Source organism: Microcebus murinus, chromosome 27 (assembly GCF_040939455.1).
Source record: "Microcebus murinus isolate Inina chromosome 27, M.murinus_Inina_mat1.0, whole genome shotgun sequence".
Lineage (NCBI taxonomy): Eukaryota > Metazoa > Chordata > Mammalia > Primates > Cheirogaleidae > Microcebus > Microcebus murinus.
The window spans coordinates 6,804,823-6,830,499 of NC_134130.1; the positions used below are offsets into that span (position 1 = coordinate 6,804,823).

Here is a 25,677-nt window from a genome sequence, read left to right on the forward strand (position 1 = left end):
AGACAGAGTCTCACTCTGTTGCCGTGGGTAGAATGCAGTGGCATCATCAAAGCTCACTGCAGCCTCCAACCCTTGCCTCAGCCTCCCGAGTAGCTGGGACTACAGGCACCACCGTGCATAGCTAATTTTTCTGTGTTTAGTAGAGACAAGGTCTCACTCTTGCTCAGGGTGGTCTCAAACTTCTGAGCTCAAGTGATCCTCCCACCCCGGCCTCCCGGAGTGCTGGGATTACAGGCATGAGCCACCCCACCCAGCTAATTTTTAAATTTTTTGTAGATAGGATCTCGCTATGTTGCCCAGGCTAGTCTCAAAATCTTGGCCTCAAGCAATCCTCCTGCCTCAGCCTCCCAAAGTGGTGGCATTACAGGTTGAGAACCACCACACTTGGCTTTTTTTTTTTTTTTTTTTGAGACAGGGATTTTTGAGAGAAACTCGCTCTGTTGCCCAGGCTGAAGTGCAGTGGCGTCATCATAGCTCACTACGGCCTCCAACTCCTGGAATGAATGATTTTTAAACAAAAATTTTTATATTACGTGTATGGCTCCTCTTCAGTCCAGCCAATCCTTTCCTTTGCAATGTTCTTATTGAGATAAAATTCACATAACATAAAAATCATCCCTTTATTTTATTTTTATTCCAAAATATTAGTTCCAAATATTATTAATTCCAAAATATTAGTATAAGTGCTTTTGTGACGTGGATATCTTGTCTAATGCTTAGGCCAGCATTTTTGGTGTGCCCACCATCGGAATAGTGTTCATTGTACCCCGAAATCACCCTTTTAAAATGTACGATTCAGTAGTTTTTAGTACATTTACAAGGGGATGCAACCATCACCACTATCTAATTCCAGAACAATCCATCACCCCAAAAGAAACCCTGTCTGCCTTCCCCAGACCCTGGTGACCACGAATCCACGTCCCGTCTCTGTGGCTCTGCCCGTTCTGGACGTTTCATATAAACGGAGTCTCACACTGTGTGTCCTTCTGTGTCTGGCGTCTCTCACTGAGCACGACGTCCTCAAGGTCCCTCCACGCTGTGGCCTGTGTCGGAGCCTCGTCCCTTTTCATGGCTGCGTGATGTTCCAGTGTGTGGAGGGGCCAGCTGTGTGTGTCCGTCATCCACTCGGGGACATTAGAGCCGCTTCTGCTGTCTGCCTGTCTCACGTGCTGCCGCTGTGCACGTCCTCGTGCAGGTTTCCGTGCGCTCAGCGCTCGCGCACGCGGAGGCCCAGGCCTGGGACTGCGGGGCCTGGAGACGCACCTGCCAGGCCTGGCGCGCTGGGGGGGGGGGCGGTTCGGGGACGCAGGCGCCGATGCTAACGCTGCCCTGCCCGCCCTCAGGTGCGCAGGAGGATGGTGGCGCGGCCCTAGGCCCAGGCCCCGCACCATGAGCTGCTGGCTGTGCGTCCTGAGCCTGCACCTGCTGCTGCTGCCCGCGGCGCCGCCCCCGGCCGGGGGCTGCCCGGCCCGCTGCGAGTGCACCGCCCCGACGCGCGCCGTGGCCTGTGCGCGCCGCCGGCTCACCGCCGTGCCCGACGGCATCCCGGCCGAGACGCGCGTGCTGGAGCTCAGCCGCAACCGCATCCGCTGCCTGAACCCCGGCGACCTGGCGGCGCTGCCCGCGCTGGAGGAGCTGGACCTGAGCGAGAACGTGATCGCGCACGTGGAGCCGGGCGCCTTCGCCAACCTGCCGCGCCTGCGCGTCCTGCGCCTGCGCGGCAACCAGCTGAAGCTCATCCCGCCCGGGGTGTTCACGCGCCTGGACAACCTCACGCTGCTGGACCTGAGCGAGAACAAGCTGGTCATCCTGCTGGACTACACCTTCCAGGACCTGCACAGCCTCCGCAGGCTCGAGGTGGGCGACAACGACCTGGTGTTCATCTCGCGCCGGGCCTTCGCGGGGCTGCTGGCGCTGGAGGAGCTCACGCTGGAGCGCTGCAACCTCACGGCACTGTCCGGAGAGTCTCTGGGCCACCTACGGGGCCTGGGCGCCCTGCGGCTGCGGCATCTGGCCATCGCCGCCCTGGAGGACCAGAACTTCCGGAGGCTCCCGGCGCTGTTGCACCTGGAGATCGACAACTGGCCACTGCTGGAGGAGGTGGCCGCGGGCAGCCTGCAGGGCCTCAACCTCACGTCGCTGTCGGTCACCCACACCAACATCACCGCCGTGCCGGCCGCCGCGCTGCGCCACCAGGAGCACCTGACCTGCCTCAACCTCTCGCACAACCCCATCAGCACGGTGCCGCGCGGGTCCTTCCGGGACCTGATCCGCCTGCGCGAGCTGCACCTGGCAGGGGCCCTGCTGGCCGTGGTGGAGCCGCAGGCCTTCCTGGGGCTGCGACAGATCCGCCTGCTCAACCTCTCCAACAACCTGCTGTCCACGCTGGAGGAGAGCACGTTCCACTCGGTGAACACGCTGGAGACGTTGCGCGTGGACGGCAACCCGCTGGCGTGCGACTGTCGCCTGCTGTGGATCGTGCAGCGCCGCAAGACCCTCAACTTCGACGGGCGGCTGCCTGCCTGCGCCACCCCGGCCGAGGTGCGCGGCGACGCGCTGCGCAACCTGCCCGACTCCGTGCTGTTCGAGTACTTCGTGTGCCGCAAGCCCAAGATCCGCGAGCGGCGGCTGCAGCACGTCACGGCCACCGCGGGCGACGACGTGCGCTTCCTCTGCCGCGCCGAGGGCGAGCCGGCACCCACCGTGGCCTGGGTGACGCCCCAGCACCGCGCGGTGACGGCTGCCAGCGCCGGTCGGGCGCACGTGCTGCCCGGGGGCACCCTGGAGATCCGGGACACGCGGCCGCAGGACAGCGGCACCTACACCTGCGTGGCCAGCAACGCGGGCGGCAACGACACCTACTTCGCCACGCTGACCGTGCAGCCCGAGCCGGTCGCCAACCGGACCCTGGCCGAGGCGCGCAACGAGACGCAGGCGGCCGCGCGCGCGCCGCTGGACCTCACCACCATCCTGGTGTCCACGGCCATGGGCTGCATCACCTTCCTCGGCGTGGTCCTCTTCTGCTTCCTGCTGCTGTTCGTGTGGAGCCGGGGCCGCGGGCAGCACAAGAACAACTTCTCCGTGGAGTACTCCTTCCGCAAGGTGGACGGCCCGGCCGCCGCCGCGGGCCAGGGCGGCGCGCGCAAGTTCAACATGAAGATGATCTGAGGGGTCCCCCCTCCGCACCCCCACTGGGTCCCGCCCCACCGGGAGGGCCGGGCTGATTCTACCTATGCATTTCCCCAGGGGGAGGGGCGGCTGCAAGGCAGCTCCCGGCAGAACTTCCCGGGTTGTTTTTGTAGACACCCAACCAACCGCAGGACTGTTTTTCATCCGGATGCATCTTTTGCAGTTTCTCAAACATTTTCTAAAGGTTTCAACCTGTCTTCCTGCCCCTGCTGCGGTGGCCGAGCTGGTGGGGGTGGAAGGAGTGTAAAGAGATGGGGGGCATGGGAGCTCAGGGACCCCGGGGTCTTCAGGGCCCACAGCCACACCCAGAACTCCCACCCTGCCCGGCCCCTCTGCACAGCTCACACCCGGGGGGTGGTCTACACCCAGGACCCACCGAGCGCCCACAGCCCTGAGGGGAGTCTGCACCGTTCCCACGTGGGTGGCACACCCAGACCTCACTCGCGCCCGGGCCACCATCAGACACAAAGCTCAGAGGTGACATGCGCACACCTCACACCCAGCTGCCACCAAAACCAGGCCCCGGCTCCAGAACTGACCACGGGGGAACCAGGGCTCTCGTGAGTGCTCACAACTGGGCATGCGCAGCTCACACCTGGGACACGCACAACTCACACCTGGGACACGCTCATCTCACGCCAGAGACATGCTAAGCTCACACCTGGGCCATGCTAAACTCACACTCAGGATACGCACAGCTCACCCCAGGGCTGCACTCAGCTCAACCTGGGACACACTCATGCTTTGGACAGGCTCAGCTCACACCCAGGACCTACTCAGCTCACACTTGGGACAGGCGTAGGTCATACTTGAGACACAGTGCACACCTGGAACAGTCACAAATCACACCAAGGACACACTCAGCTCACACCTGGGACAGGCACAGCTCACCCCAGGTCCTGCTGAGCCAGGCATCTCCCAGTAGACCTTGGGGACCAGGTTAAGGTCGCGTGGAACAGGTCAGCCTCAGCCTGAGGGGCCCAGCACTCCCCAGGTGGTCCCTGTCAGGGGTCCCCATGCCCTGCTCTCCATCCTCCCACCTGGGCCCCCTGCCCAGCAGAGCCGCCACTAGAAGAAGCCATTTCCCAGCTTCCCCCCCTCGGCTGCCACCTGCTTCCGTGGGGCAGCCAGCAAGAAGGTGCCCACCCCACACGGGACAGGCAGGTGCCCTGACCCCTGGCCCACGAGCATGGCTTCTGGGGTGTCAGTGTCCCTTGAACAAGCCAGCTGGAGGGACCTTCAGCCCTGAGTACACACTGACCCTGAGCCAGCCTCGGACAAGCCCTGAGTGTGGCCCCTCATGCCCAGCCCCCGCTGGCCCATGGCTCCGGTGCAGAATGAGATCAGAGAGCGTGGGTGGTTCTCAGTTCCCTGCTATGTGCACCGCAGGGGCAGCAATGGGGACAAGGACAGAGCAAAGGCTTCACACTATAGGGAGGCCTGGACCTGAGTCCTTGGTCTCTGCAACATTCAGAGTGGGGCAGACCTAGGACCAGAGTGGGGGTCACAGGCAGATTGCAGTTTCAGCTAAGGAAGAGCTTCCCCAAGGTCACTGCTCTGTTGCTCTATAGATGGTGAGTTCCCCGTCACCAGGGCTAAGCAAACAGGAGCTGAGGTTTTGCAGGATTCAGACACCAGACGGGGACCACCCATGACCCAACCTCCCCAATCCCAGATTCCTGCCCCTGCACCCTTCACCTTGGCCAGGCGACAGTTAGGACAATGTTGGGAGAAGGGGCCCAGGAAACATCATGGGGCTTGACCTTGGCCAGAAAGGGGCTCGGCCATTGGGAGGTGAGGACAGGGTCCCGAAGGACTCTGCGGGAGGCTCGAAGCCAGCTCTGCTCCCACCCAGCTTTGCGGTCTCAGCTGCCCACTGAGAACCACTCGCTCAGACCATCAGTGTCCTCGTCTGTGAAGTGGGTCTGAGGGTCAAACCGGTCGCCCTGTGCTCAGAGGCCAGGCCCGCAGATGGGCTCCATGGCTTGATTGGTCCCGGATCCCCCTAGGCTGCTGCGATGACGGCCGGAGAGGAAGCCGGCGCAATCCTGGGGCCTTGAGCAGAGGACTCAGGTGGAGCCTGTTCTCCCTAGGCTGCGGCTGGGGGCGTCGGGAGGCCCCTGGACTGGCCCTGAGTGAGGGCTGAAGACCCTGCAACCCCCAAACTCCACCCCCGAGTTGAGCAGAACTATTTTTTCCCCCAGCATCCACCTGACCCTGGTTGCCATGACAACCCCAAAGGCCCCTCAAAAAAAAAACAAAAAAAACAAAAAAAAAACGACATCCAAGTGCCTTTAGATCATCAAAGACAGGAGGGGGCACATTCTCCGCGGCATTCGGGTTTGCAGGCGTCAGTACAGTGGGATTCACAGCCCCCGCCCCCCCCAGGGCCCCCACCTGAACCAACCCCCCCCTTGCCCTCCACCTCCCCCTGCTGCATTTGGTTAAAATCCAATAAAAAATGAAACTAATTTAATAACAAACTTCTGCTTTCTTTTTTATTCCCATGGCTGGGGGCAGGCCTGAGGGATAAGGGGACTGCTAGGGTCCCCGGCATGGGGGAGCTGACTCTGAAAGAGTGGCACATGGTGACGATGTTTGGAGGTCACACCTCGGGAGCGCCCATGCTGTTCCCGGTGCTGTTCCAGACACTGTCCTTTCGCACCGATGACCACTCTGGGAGCCGGGTCCCGTTATGAGCCCACTCCACAGGTGGGCGGGGGCGGGGGGTGGCAGAGGATGCCTCCTTAGATTTTAACCACTCCTGATCGTCCATGTATGGTAATTATATATAGAACGTCTTTGCTATTAAAAAATGCATTAAGGCAGTGGAGGAGGGGGAGGTAGGAAGTGAGATAACTTTTTAAAGAAGAATCCAGCAAGTGCAGCTGTTACGAGGCGGGATGTGGGAGATGCTTTCCTTGACTCGCTGGAGCACAGAGAGGGGTGGAGACTTGCCCACGGTCACACAGCACGGGGAACAGCGCCGGAGGGTCCCCGCCCACGCTGCCAGGGCTCTGGGACGGGGCAGGGGGCATGCGCAGGAGGGGACCAAGTTCTCAGGGAAGCAAAAGCCACAGGGGAAGCGGCGCCTGGTTGCATTTCCTCCTTAACGGCCTGGCCCCGGGCCGGGGTTGACTGCCCTCACCTGGGGTAGGGAGGAGGATGAGTCCCACCCCCAATCCCAGGAGGCCCCCATTGCCCCGCACCCCAGCGTGGCCTGCAGGAGAACAGCCTGGCTCCCATTCCCCCAATCCCGCCCCCAGCCCCAAAACTGTTTCCTTTGGGATGTCACGCCATCCCGCCCGGCTGTGTGGGTCCCGCAGGGGCCCCAGCCCCACCCCGCCGGGCTGCGGTCTAACAGTCGCCCGGATGGACGTTTCCTGTTGGCTTCCCGGCCAGACCCCTCCTGGGAGGCCAGGCGCTGCAGCCATCAGGAGTTTGTTCCCAGGAGACAGACCCTTTCTCCCCCGAAGTCACTGTGGTCTGAAGGTAGGGGCTCCCGGAGGGTGGCTGGACAGAAGCGGCCACTTTCTGAGCTTGGGGGTGTGGCGAGGGAGGGCCGGGCGCTGGCTGCTGTGGGCGACTGCACGGCTGAGCTCATGGGGACAGGCCAGAGGGTCGGTCCCGGGGTCCGTGTGTCTTGTCGCCCATCTGAGCCATGACCCCAGACAGCCTGTCATCTGGGCTGGACATTCTGTCCCTGCCCCACATGCACAGGGCGGCCCTGCCCACAGTGAAGATTGATGGGTGGCACTCCTGTCTCATGAATGAGGAAGTGACCCCAGAGAGGGTGAGAGAAACACTCGGGGTCACACTGCAGGGAGGCCACTGGGCAGGGGAGCTGGAGTCTGGGTGCCCCTGCCCTCCCCGAGGGCCTGGAGCGTCCCCAGCCCGGGCGACAGCATCCATCGAGCACACGCAGACCCAGAGCTGGAGCCCACTCCACACGGGCCCCCACCTCTGACCCCTCTCCAGCGACATGACCAGCCCCGAGCCAGCCCCCGAGACCCTCGAGCCCGATGGCCCCACCTGGCCCACTCAGCCCACGTACAGCAACCTCGGTGAGCAGCGCCTCGAGGGACCAGGCTGGGGGACACTGGGAACAGTGGCTTGTGAAAGTGAGTCACCTGCCCAGAGCCACACAAGGAAACGGTCACCCGGGGCTGGGTGGCAGGACTCTCTGCCACTGCCCCGTCCCTCCTCTGAGCCTCAGTTCTCCCCTCCATACCGTGCGGTTGGCATCACAGAGGGTACAGGGCGGTTGGGTATTATTTCCATTTTAGAGATGGGGAAATTGAGGCTGAGGGGTGGAGTCACATGTCCAGGGTCCCACATTCCACCTAGTCCTCAACATCCTCACTCTCTCACCCCACAGGTGAGGTCCGCGCCCACCTGCTGCCCTCCAAGGCCTGCCGCCCCCGGACCCCTGGGTCCCCCTCCCCAGACCTGGAGCCCCTGCCCCCACCCCTGCCCAAGAAGACTTTAACCCGGACGCAGTCTCTGCCCACCCACGGGGCCCCCAGCCCCAGCTCTGCCAGGGCACAGCAGCCCCGGCAGCTCCTTCTAGGGTCCCACAGTGTGGACGAGACCCAGGCGGAGGCCGGGCCAGCCGGCCCCCCCTCAGAGCTGACCTTCAGCATGCCTGACGCCACACTCGGCCTCTTGGCCCGAGACCTGCGCAGCCCCGAGGCCCTGCTCGCTGCGCTGGCCGCCCGGCAGCTGGAGGGCCTCCGCGTCATCCGTGCCCTGCTTGGGGCCCGGCTCATGGGGGGCCACCCTGGCCCCTGCTGCCCTGGCGACGGCTTCCGCCTCCTGGACAGCTCGCCCCGAGTGGAGAGCGGGGACGCCCTATACTACCGGGTGGTGCGGGTGCACGAGGACACGTGGCACATCCTGACTGCCAAGGTGAGCCCCCCCCCCGCCCCCCACCCCCACCTTCTCGGAGGTCTCCCTGATTTCCCGTCTTAGACATACCCCGGGGCTTGTTCAGCTTGGGCTCAGTAGTTTATCTTGCAACTAGCATATGAATCAACACTCAACCCTTGGAACCAAGTTTCTAAAGTGTGAGGCCACCAACATTTTAATCCCTTCCTACGCCTCTCAGAGGGCAGGAATCCGCTTTTTTTGAGATAGAGTCTCACTCTGTTGCCTGGGCTAGAGTGCCATGGTGTCAGCCTAGCTCACAGCAACCTCAAACTCCTGGGCTCAAGTGATCCTCCTGCCTCAGCCTCCCCAGTAGCTGGGACTACAGGCATGCATAACCATGCCCGGCTAATTTTTTTTATATATTTTTAGTTGGCCAATTAATTTATTTCTATTTTTAATAGAGACAGTGTCTCCCTCTTGCTCAGGCTGGTCTCGAACTCCTGAGTTCAAACAATCCGCCTGCCTTGGCCTCCCAGAAAGTGCTAGGATTACAGGCATGAGCCACTGCGTGCCCGGCCAGGAATCTGCTTTTTGTATTATTATTTTATTTTATTTTTGAGACAGAGTCTTGCTTTGTTGCCCAGGCTATAGTGAGTGCCCTGGCGTCAGCCTAGCTCACAGCAACCTCAAACTCCTGGGCTCAAGTAATCCTCCTGTCTCAGCCTCCCCAGTAGCTGGGACTACAGGCACGCGCCACCATGCCCGGCTAATTTATATATATATATATATATATTAGTTGGCCAATTAATTTCTTTCTATTTATAGTAGAGACGGGGTCTCGCTCTTGCTCAGGCTGGTTTCGAACTCCTGACCTTGAGCAATCCACCCGCCTCAGCCTCCCAGAGTGCTAGGATTACAGGCGTGAGCCACCGCGCCCGGCTTGTATTATTATTTTAAACAAATTACCAATGCTATTATACTAAAATGAAAAAATAAAATTTACAAAATAAAAAAAAGGAAAAACAAAATTCTTTTTGTAGAGTTGGGGTCTTGCTGTGTTGCCCAAGCTGGTCTCAAACTCCTGGCCTCAAGCCATCCTCCCATCTCAGCCTCCCAAATCATTAGGATCACAGGCATGAGCCACTGCACCTGGCCAAGTTTATTTTTAAAATACTCACCCCCAGATCCCCATCCCGGCAACTGTAACTTTTAAATACCCCCACCCCAGGTGAGTCTAATGTAACGCCCAGCTGACTTCTAGAAAGAGCTTCACTGTCCAGCATTGCAGCCACTGGCCATGTGTGACTTCTGAGCACTTGAACTGTGGCTGGTCCCAATCGAGATATGCCGGGCGTCAAATACACAGTGGATCTGGAAGTCTCAGTATCGAAAATTATACTAGTAATGGTTATGTACCTATCTCAATATTTTTGAAGGGCCAGTTGAAATGAGAGTACTTTGGATCTACTGGGTTAAATAAAATGTATTATGAGAATTAGCTTCACCTGGGTTAATTTCACTTTTCCCTCCAATGTGGCTATGGGGAAATGTTCCATGTCATGATGGCCAGTGGCCTGTTGGTATTGGACAGCCCAGCTCTGGCCAGCAGCTGACACGTCCGTCCCTCCTTACCAAGTGGTCAGGAAGAACTGGCCCTTTGGCAAACACACCTTAACCCCCAATACCACCCTCCCTGGTTTAATTTTCCTGAAAGTCATTATTTGCGACTAAGACCCGAATTAACATTGACCCCTGTTTCTGGAGGTGATGCAGCAGCCCCCCACCCCCAGCCGTGGCAGGGGCAATTTGGGGGTGGGCGGGGAAGGATTCAGGGCAGGTAGAGCACTGGGGCAGACTGTGCTGGTTGGGGGCTTAGTGGTCCAGGCCCTGACGCCCCCTCTACCCTGCAGGTGCCCAAGCCCGGAGCCGAGGTGCCCCACCCGTGGGGCCTGGAGTTGCAGGCCTCCCTGCCCCCACACTTCAACCTGCAGGGGCTGTGTGGCCTGGTGCCCGAGGACACACTGCCCGGGGCGCCCTGGAGAGGCCCTGCGGTGCTGGCGGCAGAGGTGCCCGAGCGCACGGTGGCCCAGTGGCTGGCAGAGGTCCGCGCGCAGCGGTCGGAGGAGTTCGCTTGGGCCCTGGCCTTACTGCTACTGCAGCTGAGCTCCGCCCTGGAGTGCCTGGAGGCGCAGGGCGTGGCCCTGGCCGAGCTGCGGCCTGAAAACCTGCTGCTGGTGGCGCCGCGGGGCTGCGTGGCCTCGGATCCCCCGCGCCTGCTGCTGGCCGACTTTGGCCGCGTCCGTCGGCGGCCCCTGGGAGCCCCGGGGACCCACGCGCCGCAGCTGGGCCGCCTGCTCCGCTTGCTGCTGGGCCCCGCTGCGTCCTTGGCCTCGCCCTTGGCCTCGCCCTTGGCTGCGGGCCTGGAGCGCCTGGCGGCCCAGCTGCCCCGAGTGCGGCCCTCTGCGGCCCAGACGCGCGGCGCGCTGCAGGCTCTGCTGTGGGGGCCGGGGCCGGAGCTGCGCGGCCGCGGAGCCCCTCTCGGGCCCTGGCTGCGGGCGCGCCGTGCGCTGCTGGTCCTGCACCTGGCCGAGCAAGCCGCGGGTGGAGAGGTGCCCGGCCTGGAGGACTGGCTGTGCTGTGAGTACCTGGCCGAGGCCACTGAGGCCTTGCTGAGCCAGGCCCTGGTGCTGTTGTGGGACTGACCCCAACCCGGAGCCGATACACCTGGCAGATGGCCCCGTGTCTCCACCATAGACGACACAGAGTGCGGGCCCCTCCAATGCCTGCCCCCTCCTATGCTGGGGACTTAGGCCCAGGGCTCCCCAAGAGTGCAACTGCCCGCTCCAGGGCACCTCTCTGATGCCAGGGCCACACACACCCTGCCAATAAACGTCTCTCTGAATATGTCCCACTTTCCCAGCCGGTCACTGTCTCCATGGGAGTGTGGATGCTGTCCTTCCAAAGCCAGGGCAAAGGCATTTCTGGTCCTGGAGCACACCCTCGTGCCTAGGACGGCCAGCGACCCCAATCCCAGTCCCTTGTGCAGAGCTGCCTGGTGCTCACAGGCTGGGGGGGGGCTCCCTGGGACCATAGACACCCAGCCCACCCAGGGCGAGTCCAGACTCTCCTTCCCCCAAGCCTCTCATGCTGTCCCTGCCACCTCCTACTCTCCCCACCCCTCGACCCCCTCCCTGTTCCTTCCAGCCTCCAAGCCTTTGCATGGGCTGTTCCTCTGCCAGACTGCTCCAGTCCCCCTCCTGTAAGCAAATAAAGTCACCCCTCCAGTCGAGTGCTGCCTGCTAGCCCTGTTCTCTCCCTGCCACAGCAGGTGGTCACCACTTGGTGTATTTGTTAGTTTCTGTGAGGCTGTGAGCTCCCTGAGGGCAAGGCCAGGCTTGGCATACAGTAAGTGCTCAATTAGTAGCCTAACACGATAGAATGAGCAAATGGGCAAAGATTCCTCAGGGGTCTCTGTTTACACCTCTGAAATATGAACTCAGGAGCTCTGAAGGGTCCCTTTGACCTCGCCTGAGGCCTCCTCCCTGACATGCCCCCATCCCACCCCCACCCCCCCGGCAATCCTGGGGGATCTAACACCCAGGTATGACCAGGCTCCTCCCCTGCTCAGACACCTCCCATGGCTCTCTAGTGCCCTCAGGATATACACAGGGCTCCTGCAAAGGCTCTGCAAATTCTCTCTGGCCAACCCCACATGCTGGCTGCCTAGTCCTTTACCCAAGTTACTTCTCCTCCCCTCTGCTTCAGACTCCTATTCAACCTTCAACACCTAGGCTCCAAAGCCCTTTCCCTGCATTTGCATCGTCCAAACGGGCAGAAAGCATGTGTCCGGCCCTGTTTTCACAGCCAACCCCACTGTCCCTCGTATGCCTGGATGTCTCACCCCTCCAGGTCTGTCCCACCCTCCGAGAGCTCCCTCCTCTTGTAGAATGACCCCTTCATCGCCCCCGCCCATCCGAGCCAAGGCCCGAATGGGCGGCGCTCCCGGATGCGGCCGGCAGGTGGCGCTGTGGCCACGTGGACTTTGGCGGGTGCGGGCCGGAAGTGACAGTCGGCCCCGCCCGGAGCCCAGAGCTCTAGGCCTTCGCCTCTGCGTGCCACCTCCTGCCTACCCCACCCCAGCCCAGGTGACCACCAGAGGAGGGCTCCTGTCCCCAGCATAGCGCTGCGAGGCCCCCCCAGGAGAGACTGGGGGACAAGGGGCCCCACGGCCAATTCGAAGGTCAGAAAGTGAGGCTTGAGGGTCCTGAGTGGCAGCCGTGCTGGCAATGACTGCAGAGTGAGCGCGTGGGCCTGGCCTAGGCCACAGGCCCAGTTATCCTCTCTAGACAGGTGCCACCCAGGGCAGCCCCTCCCAGTCCCCAGCAACATCACCAGCAACGCGGTCTTGGAGGTGTGATCACTTTATTCGGATGTTTGAGCAGAAGGGTAGATTAATACCGATCTTTCCAAGTTAAGAGACCTAAGACTGTTTCCAAAAGACTTCAAATAAGAAACTTCTCAAAGTACAAGGATAATCTGAATCATCTTAAACCAGCAATAAAAAAGTAAAATATAAATTTTTATTTAGAATTAAAGCAAATACTTCAGTATCACAAACACAATATTAAACTTCAAGAAATATACCGCTAATTTGGAGTGAGCATTTATTTGCACAATTACAACATGCGACAAACCCAGAAGAGATGAACAAGTCTGACGTTTCCATCCCCAGCGCAGCAGCGGCCACCCCACCCCGCGGTGACACCAGGGGCTGCCAGGGAAGGGCTCGGGCCTCCAGCCCCAACCCTAGAGCGGAGCATAGGCCGCGCGGCTGCTACTCCTCCTCGCCTGACGACTCTCTCTCGAACGTGTAGGCCATGAAGCAAGCGTCGGGTCTCTTGGGGACGAGGGGATGCCCCGGTCTCACAATCTCAAAGCCCAGAAAGCTGAAGGTACGGAGCAGCGCGGCTGTGGGGGGTACAGGCTGTCACACCAGGGTCCGGCAGGCCTCACCCCCACCCCACACCCCGCCACCCTCTCCTCCCCGGGGACCAGGAAGGGACGGTGGCACCTACCTCTGTCCTCACGGTTCTTGTGGAAGCAGATGAAGACGTGGTCGGCGCGGAGCTGCTCCTCCGCAAACTCGAGGAGAACTGCGAAACTGAGCCGGCCCTCAGCATGCCCCGCCAGGCCACCCCCGCCCCCCTTATTCCCACTGCCCGGGGCTTCTTGGCCGAGGTGGGGCCGCTGCGCCCGCTCTCACCCCACCCACCATGGCAACAGGAAAGGCTCCCACAGGTTGCCCAGCGTGGGGGCCGCAGGACTCCTGGGGGTGCACACTTTAAAAAGGGAGCTCCCTTCCCACAAAGCAGGGAGGGTGGCAGCCCCCTCACCTGTCTTTGCTCCCCTCGGGCAGCGCGCCGCCTGGGATCTCGATGTACAGGCTGCCGCCGCGCAGCACTACCCTCCAGGTGATGTGTTTGGCGTCCGTGAGCCTGGACTGGACGTTAAGAATCCTCGTCTTGTTGTTAGACGTTAGTTCCTCTGTTACATTCAGCCGATTATCCTGCGGGGAGATGATGCCACATCCCCAATCTTACAAACCCCATTCCCACGGCAACAGTGAACCCCTCAAAGCAAAAGCGAACAGTGGCTGGCAGCAATTTGGAAAAGACAAAAAAACACGAAGACCACCCAGCAGTGCCATGGCAGGGGCGGGGCGGCAGGTGCACAGGACCGAGACGCGAGGATACTCACGGAGTACAGTAAGTTAGCTGAAAGACTGTGATCCCGCTGGCTATTCCCTCGCCCACCTGGGATCTTCAGGGGTGGGTGAGGGACATCAGGAGCACCACCGAGGCCCCGGACCCAGGTTACTACAGCAACTGAGGGAGACCCTGGAACTGCAGGAAACGGCCATCAGGATGCGGCCAGCTTGGAGGGAACCCCAAGGGCCGTCCACTCGCTCAGCCTCGGCCGGTGTCCACTGCCCACAGCCCTGCCAAACATGGGGCCCTGCGAGGGCGGCTCCACTCCTCCCACAACGACGTCCCCCTCGACCACCTCAAGGTAGGCAGAATCTCACGAACCAGTCCCTCCAGTTTCACTTCCTCTTTCTAACGCCTGCAAAAGCTTCCCCTTTTGCACATCGCCCAAGCCTGGTGCAGCGCAGCCACCAGCCACCTGCCTTTCGAGAAAAGCCGCCGGCCCAGACTCAGCGACGTCGAGACACCAGGCCGTCAGCTCCTAACCTGGCCGGGCGCAGCGCTCGCTCCGGCCCGGCTCCCCCCGCCCCCTGCACCCGGCCGGGGCTTCCCAGTTGCGTCACCTCTGCAGACGCGCCCCGCGCCCCGGGGGAGATTTTCACAATCGCGCAGCCTACAGCGCCAGCAGCCATTTGCTGCTTGGCGTAAACAGGCCCCAGAGTCGCCTCCATTTTGCTGCCACCAGGGACACCCCTAGCCGCGGCCCCAGCTCCGGTCCCCGGACCCCACCGACGCCCACCTCGTGCCGAGACGGCCCTCGGGGAGACGCGGCCCCGACGCTGCGAGCAGCACCACCACCACCAGCACATCGGCCCCGCGCCCCCGGGAGGGGTCGACACGCGCGCTCCGGGGCGCTGTCCGGCCGGCGGTCACGCGGGGAAAAGCAGCGGGCGCCGCCTACGTGGGCGGCCACGCCGCACGTCCTGGGGGGCATGGGCAACCACAGCGGCTCGCTACCCACCGAGCCCACAAGGCCGGTCGCGTCCGGAGGCCGCGTCGCGGAGCCGGGATGCCTCGTTCTAGTTGGTCCACCCGGAGGAGCTCGCGGCTCCTGCAGCCAACGCTCGTTGGCGGCGACATAAAAGTGCAGATTCATGGGACCTGCGGGCCCAGCTCGGCCTTGGGCCAGCTGCCCGACAGCGACCCCGCCCCCACCTGCTTTCCGCGTCCTGCGTCCCCCAAATCCGACTGGACCCCCTGACCCTGCCCGAAATCCACCTGACCACCGACCCTACGCCCCTCTCCCAATCCAATCCCCCAGCCCGCGACCCCAGCCACGCACGTCTCTCCAAAATCAGCCTCCCTTTCTGTGCCCTCCCAAACCTGACACCCCGAGTTTGCTGCTAAGCCCTGGGGGGACCACGGGACCTGCCCCCCCACCGGCGTAACTGTGGCCTAGAGAAACGGGCGGATCTCGTCCTCCTAGGACTTTCTGGCGCCCCAAGGCCGGCCCCCCGTGGGCCTGCGCGGCCGGCGTTTCTGGAAGCTTCGGGCGGGGGCGGGGCGCTCACTTCTCGCTGCTGTGGCCGCCGCGGCTATGCAGGCTGAGGAGCGGCATGGTCAGGCTGGCGTGGACGGTGGCGCTGGGTTTATCCCCTTCCTTCTCTCTGGCGAAGCAGTGGCTGTTGAGGATCCGCTGCAGGGAGGATTTCACCATCCGGCCGCTGGGGTCCGAAACCAGGAAAACCTCCGCTGCGCCTCTCCGCGCCGCCGCCGCTGCTCGCCGTTCGCAAAATGGCGCCGCCGCCGCCGCCGGCTTTTATAGACGCTGCGTTCTGGCCACGCCCTCCAAGCCGCCGGGAACGCGGCCGCACAAGAGGGCGGAGCCACAGGGCCGCCGGGAAACCGAAGCGCTCCCGCCCCTACAGGCTTCTGATTGGTGAATAAGGAATCTGGGGGCGGGAACGCGCAGGTAATTGGTCAGTACACCTCAAACCTTGCCCCTTCCGCGGACGTCACTCTGCGGGCGCGCAGGGGGCGGGGCTACTGTGGCGCCGGGTACGCGCCGCGCGCGCCCCACGCCGCCCCGCCCCCACAGCCGGGCTTTGGGGCGGGGGCGTCGCGCTGGGGGCCCATTTTCTAGGGGTCTTGCCGTGTCCTAGTCTCCGTCATCGTCCCTGTCGCCCTCACTAGGGTACCTGAACCCCGCGGGACCACCTCACCGGGTGGCTTGAGGCTACAAAGGCCCTCAGGTATTGGGGGAGGGGGTGTCCCACCGCGCCCATCCCCCCCATAGGAGAAAATTATTTTTTGTAATAACCTTGTAATAATAGGTACTAATTATAGTTGTTTTAATTCTTTCTCTTTTTTTTGAGACAGAATCTCGCTTTGTTGCCCAGGCTAGAGTGAGTGCTGTGGTGTCAGCCTAGCTCACAGTAACCTCAAACTCCTGGGCACAAGCGATCCTCCTGCCTCAGCCTCCCGAGTAGCTGGGACTACAGGCATGCGCCACCATGCCCGGCTAAATTTTTTTTTTTTCTATATAAGTTGGCCAATTAATTTCTTTCTATTTTTTTAGTAGAGTTGGGGTCTCGCTTTTGCTCAGGCTGGTTTCGAACTCCTGACCTCGAGCAATCTGCCCACCTCTGCCTCCCAGAGTGCTAGGATTATAGGCGTGAGCCACCACGCCCGGCCTGTTTTAATTCTTTTAAGTTTTAAAACAGCTTACATTTACAAAAAAAAGAACTTTCAATGTTAAAGATATTATTCAAATTTAACATGATAAAATATTACGTGTTAAATTTAGACTTAGACAAAAAATTTGCTCCTCGCAGATACAGCCAGAAAGATTTTTCCTGTGAGAACTAAAATTTGCCCACCAGTGAAAAAGTATTACTCCTGGGAGTTAAAATTCAGAAACACATTTCACATATAAACTAAAATTTGGATCTACCAAGCAAAAATATTATTCCTCTTGCAGTGATGTCGGGTTGGGTAAACTATTTCGTGTGTGAACTAAAATTTGGACCCGTCAACTTGCTTGTTTCCTTGTCTGTAGCATCTCCAGCTCTGGTTTGATTTTGAATCTACTGTGTTGGCATGAGTTACAGGCACAAACTTTCCCCAAAGGGACCTTCTATGATCAGGAGTTATTACAAACCCACAGAGACTTATTCTGCCATGGGCGAGGCTGTGTCCCACGTGTCTCCAAATTCCCATCCATGTGGACTGCAATATTTATTAAAAGATTTATTTTTTAGGCCGGGCGCGGTGGCTCACGCCTGTAATCCTAGCTCTCTGGGAGGCCGAGGCGGGCGGATTGCTCGAGCTCAGGAGTTCAAAACCAGCCTGAACAAGAGCTAGACCCCGTCTCTACTATAAATAGAAATAAATTAATTGGCCAACTAATATATATAAAATACAAAAATTAGCCGGGCATGGTGGCGCATGCCTGTAGTCCCAACTACTAGGGAGGCTGAGACAGGAGGATTGCTTGAGCCCCAGAGTTTGAGGTTGCTGTGAGCTAGGCTGACGCCATGGCGCTCACTCTAGCCTGGGCAACAAAGCAAGACTCTGTCTCAAAAAAAAAAAAAAAAAAAAGATTTATTTTTTTAAAAGCCTAAATTGAGGCCGGGCGCGGTGGCTCACATCTGTAATCCTAGCACTCTGGGAGGCCGAGGCGGGCGGATTGCTGGAGGTCAGGAGTTTGAAACCAGCCTGAGCAAGAGCGAGACCCCGTCCCTACTATAAATAGAAATAAATTAATTGGCCAACAAATATGTATAAAAAAAAATATTAGCCAGGCATAGTGGCGCATGCCTGTAGTCCCAGCTACTCGGGAGGCTGAGGCAGGAGGATTGCTTGAGCCCAGGAGTTTGAGGTTGCTGTGAGCTAGGCTGACACCACGACACTCACTCTAGCCTGGACAACAAAGCGAGACTCTATCTCAAAAAAAGAAAAAGAAACGTTAGCCAGGCATGGTGGCGCATGCCTGTAGTCCCAGTTTCTCGGGAGGCAGAAGGATTGCTTGAGCCTGGGAGTTTGAGGTTGCTGTGAGCTAGGCTGACGCCACAGCACTCTAGCTGGGGCAACAGACTGAGACTATGTCTCAAAAAAAAAAAAAGAATTAACACAAACTGTATTGAGTACAGGTGTTAGACAAACTAGAGAACTTTGCCAGGGAAGGTGTATCTTGCTCTTAATAAACAGCAAATGGGGTGTTTGGCAAACTTTATAGTTGTTTTAAATTTTCTGCAGAGGGTGCAGGCTTTTACTGCGAGGGGCCGCTCCCGCCAGCCCCTGCAAGGAGGATCCAGTGTCCTCCTTGGCAGGAGGATTCACGCCTTGTTATTATTTAGGCTGTTTCTTGAGGCTAGGAGAGCCTCCAGGTTTCAAAATCTGATTTTTGACCTCTTGGTAGCTCCCTGGGGCTTGCACAGGCGACTCTGGGCCAAGAGTCCAGAATGTGGACCCGTCAATGGCTGGCCCCTGGTCACCGGGTCACTCTGTGTTTACCCCCAGAACTCAAGCCAGGAAGTGGGGGAAGTTGCCACTGCCCCCCAGCGTGGTGAGTGCCAGGCTGTCTTGTCTGGCCCTGAGCCGGTGCAAAGCCTGGTCTAGTGGGGTGTCCAAGAGCTCCCGGCCTGCTGGGCCGTCTCCAGGGGGGAGCATCTGGGCCACACCCAGGCCTACGTGGGCCACATGGAACCAGCAGAGGCCTGGAGCCCAGACTTGGGGCGGGCAGGGCTCCTTCCTTGTCGGTAGGTCTTTCGGGGCCACTGGGCAGAACAGGCTTTAATTTGGAAGCATCGTGGGTGGAAAGAAAAAAATAAAAGGAGCTTCTTGGTAAAAACAAACTGGAGCAGGAGCAGCTTGCAAGAAAGCTGGGCTGGCAGAAAAGTCAGGTGGGAGGCTGGGAGGGTTTCAAGGGAAGTCGCTGGGGGGGGGGTCTCGTGCCGTCTGAGGGATCTCAGCTCTGGGCAGGGATGTGGGGGCACTTTCCTGCCACCCCCACGGACTACAATCCCTGGCGCCAGACCCGGCACTCTTTGGAGATTTCATAGGACGCCAAAAGGCTAGCTGTCGCAGGAACCAAGCCTTCACTATGAGGTGTTGACACAGAAATTCACTCCCACTGTTGACATTCAGGCCTGGGTCACTCTCTGGGGTGGGGCCGTCCTGGGCATTGCAAGTGCTGAGAAGTGTCCCTGCCCCCCCCCCACTCCATGCCAGGAGCTCCCCCCCAGTTGTGGCAACCACAGATGTCTCCAGACATAGCCAAGTCCAGGGGAGTGTTGTCTGCTCCTACCGCGGCAGTTCACCTCCCCTCTGCGTCTGACTCTGTGGCCACCTCACCAGGCCTCACTGGAGCTCAGCATGGAAGCGTATCAGGGAGGGCTTCTTGGAGGTAGTGACAGTTGAACAGCCTGGGAGGGACAGCAGATTGGCGGGGGTGTGTCAAGAACGAAGGACCTATGGCTGGGCTCAGTGGCTCACTCCTGTAATCCCAGCACTTTGGGAGGCCGAGGCGGGAGGATAGCTTGAGGCCAGAAGCTCAAGACCAGCCAGGGCAATATAGCAAGACCCCATCTCTACAAAAATATTTTTTAAAAAAATTAGCAAAGAGGAAAGAAGGATTAAGCCTCTGCTTGGCATCGTCTTCAAGCCTGCCTCTGCCTCCTGAGTTGTTAAAACAAGAAGTCAGAAGGTCTCTGGGCTCTTCTGAGCAAACAGTGTGGAAAAAAAGGAAGTAACCAAGAATCGACCATTTCTAATACGCATCACGCCTCCAGCGATGAAATCAGGCTCCATGGAGGCTGTGAACGGCTGCAATTTGGCCACAAATCCACAGGGGCATCTGCTGCTGGGTGATAAGACCCGGGGCCCAGAATCGTGCTTGCAGCCTTGTGACCGCTGTGCAAACCGCGCCCGGCAGCCCCCGTCGGAAGCCTGGGCCCAGATGACGGGCTTATCTCGGGCAGATGGCTGTTTCTCGCTTCACATTGCTTATGTTTATTAGGTTGATGCTCCCACTACACTGTCATCATTGTTTTTACGTTTGCCTGTTATTTTATTTTTTAGAGGTGTATAGAAATGTATGGGGGCTGAGCGCGGTGGCTCACGCCTGTAATCCTAGCTCTCTGGGAGGCCGAGACAGGAGTATTGCTCAAGGTCAGGAGTTTGAAACCAGCCTGAGCAAGACCGAGACCCCCGTCTCTACTAAAAATACAAAGAAATTAACTGGACAAGTAAAAATATACAGGAAAAAAATTAGCCAGGCATGGTGGCACATGCTTGTAGTCCCAGCTACTCAGGAGGCTGAGGCAGGAGGATCGCTTGAGCTCAGGAGTTTGATGTTGCTGTGGGCTAGCCTGACGCCACGGCACTCTAGCCTGGGCAACAGAGACTCTATCTCAATAAAAAAATTAAATAAATAAATGTATGGGGTGCGGGTGCAATTTTGTTACATGCATAGTGGTCTAGGCTAGGTTTTTAGGGTATCCATTGCCCCAGTAAAATACATTGTCCCCGTTAGTCATTTCTTATCCTCCACCCCTTCATTATTTTATTTTGCAATATTTCCAGTGTTTTACAAAGGTCTTGTTCTGTTTTTGTTTTTTTTTGAGACAGAGTCTCACTTTGTTGCCCAGGCTAGAGTGAGTGCCGTGGCATCAGCCTAGCTCACAGCAACCTCAAACTCCTGGGCTCAAGCGATCCTCCTGCCTCAGCCTCCCGAGTAGCTGGGACTACAGGCACGCACCACCATGCCCGGCTAATTTTTTCTCTATATATTTTTAGTTGGCCAATTAATTTATTTCTATTTTTAGTAGAGACGGGGTCTCGCTCAGGCTGGTTTTGAACTCCTGACCTCAAGCAATCCTCCTGCCTCGGCCTCCCAGAGTGCTAGGATTACAGATGTGTGCCACCACACCCGGCCTATTTTTTTTTTTAAGTTCTCATTCTAGAACACAGATGATTCCCAGGCTGAAAGCCTGAACAAAATTGTGCAGCTCTTAACGTTTCCTGTTCACTTTCCCAGGCCTCTGTTTACATGAAGAATTTTGGTTTTGTCTTTTGTGTGGTGTTTTGTGTGTGTGTGTGTTTGACAGAGTCTCACTCTGTCAAAAAGTCTCACTCTGGCACTCCGGGCTAGAGTGCCATGGCGTCAGCCTAGCTCACAGCAACCTCCAACTCCTGGGCTCAAGCGATCCTCCTGCCTCAGCCTCCCGAGTAGCTGGGACTACAGGCACGCACCACCATGCCCGGCTAATTTTTTGTATATATTTTTAGTTAGTCAATTAATTTATTTGTATTTTTAGTAGAGACGGGGTCTCACTCTTGCTCAGGCTGGTTTCGAACTCCTGACCTGGCGTGAGCCACTGTGCCTGGCCTTTTTTTTTTTTTTTTTTTGAGATAGGGGTCTCTGTCACACAGGCTGGAGTGCAGTGGTGTCACTGTGGCTCACTGCAGCCTCAAACTCAGGAGGCTGAGGCAAGAGGGTCACTCCAGCCCAGAAGTTGGAGGCTGCAGTGAGCTGTGATTATGTCACGTCACTCTACCCAGGGTGAAAGAGTGAGATCCTGCCTCAAAAAAATACAAACAAAAAAAACACATGTGTTGCCTTAAAAGGGGACGGGGCTCTGACACAGGCCACAGCGTGGAGGGACCTTGAGGACATCGTGCTCAGTGAGAGATGCCAGACACAAGTCCCGTGTGACTCCACTCCCAGGAGGTCCCTGGAGTCCTCAGATCCACAGACAGGAAGCAGGGTGGTGGGTGCCGGGGGCCGAGGAGGGGGCGGGGAGTGAGTGTTTCATGAGGACAGAGCGTCAGTTTGGGAAGATGAGAAAGTTCTGGAAGCGGAGGGTGGTGATGGCTGCACAACCATGTGAATGTGCTTAACAATACTGAACTATAGACTGAAAAATTAAGATTGTAAATTTTGTTATGTATCTTTAAAAAACATTAAAATTAAAACACCCCAGCAAACCAGGGAAGGATTATTTCTTGCTTTCCTTCTGTGGCTTTCTTGGCCGATGGGGACACTGCCCACCACCCCTGCCATCTTGAATGTCACCATAGCAGAGAGAGGACAGCCATAGAAGGTCTCACTTCTCCTATTAAAAGCCTGGGAGTCACCCCAGGAACGGGGCCACTTCTCCCTGAGGACGAGGAGGGTAGACACCCAAATGAGTTTGGGGCACTGCCCTTGCGTGGACAGGACAGGTAGCCACCCACACCCCCCGCCCGGCAGCCCCTAAAGTTCTCAGAAACGTCAATGGCGAGTCCCAAGGGCCCCTGGAGATTTTCTGTGGGGGTGTTTTGTCTTGCAGGGGCTGGAAGGGCCCTGTCGGGCACCCATGACAGAGATGACAATGACAGCCATTCCCCGGATCCAGGCATCCGCCCAACCACTTGGCATAATTCTCACAATAAGCCCACGAGCTGGGGACTCCGTTACATTTCCATTTCACAGGAAAGGAAACTGAGGCACAGCCAGGAGGCGGCAGACCAGCAAGGGCTCGAATCTGGGCAGTGAGCTGACGCTCTCAGCTGCCACCACCACAATTAGCAGAACCGGACTGGAGGCCCAAGTGACATCAGGGAAATTGACATCAGGGAAAACTCGAGAACCATCTCTGACAACAGATCTTGTGAGAGGATCGGTGGGGGCAGAGGGAAAACCTCAGCTCCCTCGGTACCCGCCGTCTCAGCCCCGAAGTTGGGGGCCTGGTGAGGTTAGGGGTGGGCACAGTAGTGTCCCTCACGCCAGGCAGAGTGTGCCCGGTGATGCCTGTTTTGGGCCCAGGAGGGAGGCAGGAGGAAGGAGCTTGGGTGGGTGATATCACACGTGGCCTCTGTTTTGCTATTTCGCTTCTGCTCCGGGAGAAATGAGTTTGCATATTTTAGTTTCTTCTCTCATTAGCTGAATGTCAACATCACCAAATGACCCACACCAGGGACCTTCTATTAATAAGGTTTGGGACTTTTCCAGGCCCCAGAGACAACTCGCTGCAGCAGGGCCTGCCTCGAATCTCTCTCACTCTTTCAAAACAAAGCCTGCAGAGGCCGGGCGCGGTGGCTCACACCTGTAATCCTAGCTCTCTGGGAGGCCGAGGTGGGTGGATTGCTCGAGGTCAGGAGTTCAAAACCAGCCTGAGCAAGAGCGAGACCCCGTCTCTACTATAAATAGAAAGAAATTAATTGGCCAACTAAACATATATATATATAAATTAGCCAGGCATGGTGGCGCATGCCTGTAGTCCCAGCTACTCGGGAGGCTGAGGCAGGAGGATCGCTTGAGCCCAGGAGTTTGAGGGTGCTGTGAGCTAAGCTGATGTCACGGCACTCTAGCCCAGGCAACAAAAGTGAGACTCTGTCTCAAAAAACAACAACAAAAACAAAGCCTGCAGAGAAGTCTCACGGAAGCCCCAGGTTCGTGTCCGGACTTTGCCTCTGGGAGAGCTGAGCCTCCTGGGACGGGCGGCCCAGGGAGAAACTGCAGTCCTGGGATCAGCCAGAGAAATGCAAATCAAAGCCACAGTGAGGTCTCACCGCTTCACAGCCATTAGGCTGGCCATCACACAAACACACAAACTGGAAAATGACAAGTGTCTGATGCGGAGAAAGTGGAACCCACCTATGCTGCGGGTGGGAGGGTAAAGTGGTGCGGCCACTTTGGAAAACAGTCTGGTAGCTCTTTGAAAAGTTAAATAGCACCATAAAAGGAAGCCGCCCCCATTGGCAGTCACCCCCACTCGCTCGCCAGCCCCTGGCGACCACGAATCCACGTCCCATCTCTGTGGCTCTGCCTGTTCTGGACATTTCATATAAATGGAGTCTCACACCGTGTGTCCTTCTGTGTCTGGCGTCTCTCACTGAGCACGATGTCCTCAGGGTCCCTCCACGCTGTGGCCTGTGTCAGAGCCTCGTCCCTTTCCGTGGCCGAGTGATAGTCCACGTGTGGATGGGCCACGTGTGTGTGTCCACTCGTGTGCTGGTGGACACTTGGGTTTTTGTCACTCTTTGGCTGCCATGACGTGGAGTGCAAGTGCCTGTCTGATTCTCTGCCTTCAATCCCTTCCAGGAGGTACCCAGGAGTGGAATTTCTACCTCCTATGGTCCGTCTGTGTTTAGCTTCTTGAGGAATTGCCAAGCCATAATACACTTTAAAGACAGGGAAAAAAATCTACGTTACCAAACAAAGATGTTCAGACCTTCAGGAAGGATGATTGCTCAGTTTTATAAAAATAAATATGTAACTAATAATAAAATTAACAGTTACGAAAACAAATGCCAGAGGGAAGAAAAAAACCACCAAACTATTTCACAGTGGCTGTTTCTGCTTGGTAAGATGACAGGTGTTAAAAATGTTTTTTTGGAGGAAATGGGGAGGCAAAGAGGTGGGACCCAGTAGCAAGGAGAGGGAAGGGAGGGAAGGGGACCAGGAGACGAAGAGGTGGCAGGCTGGGGAGAAGCACCTATGGGGGTGTTTGAGAGGGTCACCTTCACCCTTCTCTTTATGTCCACCTGTCCCAGACCACACATGCCCACAGAATTTGACTTTGATGACGAGCCAATGGCACCAAAGGACTCCCTGATTGACCGGAGACGTACCCCAGGAAGCTCAGCCCGGAGCCAGAAACGAGAGGCCCGTCTGGACAAGGTCCTTTCAGACATGAAGCGACATAAGAAGCTGGAGGAACAGATCCTTCGTACTGGGGGGACCTCTTCAGCCTAGACTCAGAGGACCCCAACTCCACCAGCCCCCAACTCCGGTCCTCCGGGAGTAGTCTCTTTCCCCGGCAGCGGAAATACTGACTGCTACTGCTGCCTCTAGGTGTACTGTTTGTACCTGCTGGGGCCTGGGCCCTCCTTTCCTAACACAGAATGCTGGGAAACTTGGGAAGAAGAGAGAAACCCCAAGTTCCTGGCACAGCACCACGTGGGAAAGAGGGAGTGTGTGTGTGTGTGTTTTCTGTTGAACTTCTAATCAGAGACCTGGACTGAGTTTTCTGAGTCTAAAATAAAAGATGCAGAGTTATTTTCTCTTAAAAAAAAAAATGTTTTTTTGCAGTTTGTCTGCATTTTCTTTCTTTCTTTTTTTTTTTTTTTTTTTTTTTTTTGTTGTTTTTTTTTTGACACAGAGTCTCGCTGTGTTGCCCAGGCTAGAGTGAGCGCCGTGGCGTCAGTCTAGCTCACAGCAACCTCAAACTCCTGGGCTCAAGCGATCCTCCTGCCTCAGCCTCCCGAGTAGCTGGGACTACAGGCATGCACCAGGATGCCTGGCTAATTTTTTTTTTTTTTTGTATATATATTTTTTTAGTTGGTCAATTAATTTCTTTCTATTTTTAGTAGAGACATGGTCTTGCTCTTGCTCAGGCTGGTTTAGAACTCCTGACCTCAAGCAATCCGCCCGCCTTGGCCTCCCAGAGTGCTAGGATTACAGGCGAGAGCCACCGCGCCCGGCCTGCATTTTCTAAATGTGCATGTTTGGCGCGTGTGGAAAGGAAGGAACCAGAGTTGTTTTTGCACCGGGTGCAAGAGGGGACAGGGACGCTGTGCCTGTGCTATTCAGGTGGGCTGGTTTGTCGGGTTTCTTGGTGGCTGTGTTTGCTCAAGATTTGTAATGGTGGTGACTCACCGCCAAGATCCACTTTCCTGTTCCCCTCGGGGCTCCCAAAGCAGCCCACGGTTTCCAGCTGTGCACAAACATCTGGGGCCAGCCTGGGAATGCACCCTTGGGGGTTGAGAGGAAGCCTGGGGCCCCCCAGAAAAGGGGCGCTGGGTTTCTCTGCACGGCCATGCGGGCAGAATGAAGATCCAGGGTGTGCGGCCACACGGTGGGGGGCTTTAGACAACAGGAGTTTATCCTGTGGCTGTCCTGGAGGCCAGAAGTCCAAAATGACCTGTC

The 25,677-nt window shown here is 57.6% G+C and overlaps 3 protein-coding genes and 1 long non-coding RNA gene across 4 annotated transcripts; 3 read left to right on the forward strand and 1 right to left on the reverse strand.

Moving 5' to 3' along the window:
• Positions 1-1,389: 1,389 nt before the first annotated feature.
• LINGO3 (leucine rich repeat and Ig domain containing 3) lies at positions 1,390-5,460 on the forward strand. The gene has a single exon (XM_020284001.2). It carries the CDS (start codon positions 1,390-1,392, stop codon positions 3,166-3,168), a length of 1,779 nt encoding a protein of 592 aa, XP_020139590.1. The 3' UTR covers positions 3,169-5,460.
• Positions 5,461-6,806: 1,346 nt separating this feature from the next.
• PEAK3 (PEAK family member 3) lies at positions 6,807-11,107 on the forward strand. The gene is made up of 3 exons (XM_012745672.3): positions 6,807-7,253; positions 7,568-8,097; positions 9,969-11,107. The coding sequence occupies exons 1-3, from the start codon at positions 7,172-7,174 to the stop codon at positions 10,758-10,760; spliced, it is 1,404 nt and encodes a 467-aa protein (XP_012601126.2). The 5' UTR covers positions 6,807-7,171; the 3' UTR covers positions 10,761-11,107.
• Positions 11,108-12,624: 1,517 nt separating this feature from the next.
• Positions 12,625-15,580, reverse strand: OAZ1 (ornithine decarboxylase antizyme 1). Its single transcript, XM_012745674.3, is given in 6 exon segments — positions 12,625-13,026; positions 13,134-13,219; positions 13,452-13,624; positions 13,816-13,902; positions 13,904-13,961; positions 15,335-15,580. Coding segments are annotated over 6 exon segments (684 nt in total). The 5' UTR covers positions 15,481-15,580; the 3' UTR covers positions 12,625-12,892.
• Positions 15,581-15,833: 253 nt separating this feature from the next.
• LOC105860740 (uncharacterized) lies at positions 15,834-24,805 on the forward strand. The gene is made up of 3 exons (XR_001149207.3): positions 15,834-16,015; positions 23,851-24,112; positions 24,303-24,805. It is a non-coding gene; the product is annotated as an uncharacterized LOC105860740 (long non-coding RNA).
• Positions 24,806-25,677: the final 872 nt, after the last annotated feature.

Bases quoted from the DNA above. Each gene is read 5' to 3' on its own strand.
- PEAK3 (XM_012745672.3), top strand. From the start codon at position 7,172: ATGACCAGCCCCGAGCCAGCCCCCGAGACCCTCGAGCCCGATGGCCCC. The intron at 7,254-7,567 runs GTGAGCAGCGCC...CTCACCCCACAG, and splicing joins GCCCACGTACAGCAACCTCG to GTGAGGTCCGCGCCCACCTG. The intron at 8,098-9,968 runs GTGAGCCCCCCC...TCTACCCTGCAG, and splicing joins GGCACATCCTGACTGCCAAG to GTGCCCAAGCCCGGAGCCGA.
- LINGO3 (XM_020284001.2), top strand. From the start codon at position 1,390: ATGAGCTGCTGGCTGTGCGTCCTGAGCCTGCACCTGCTGCTGCTGCCC.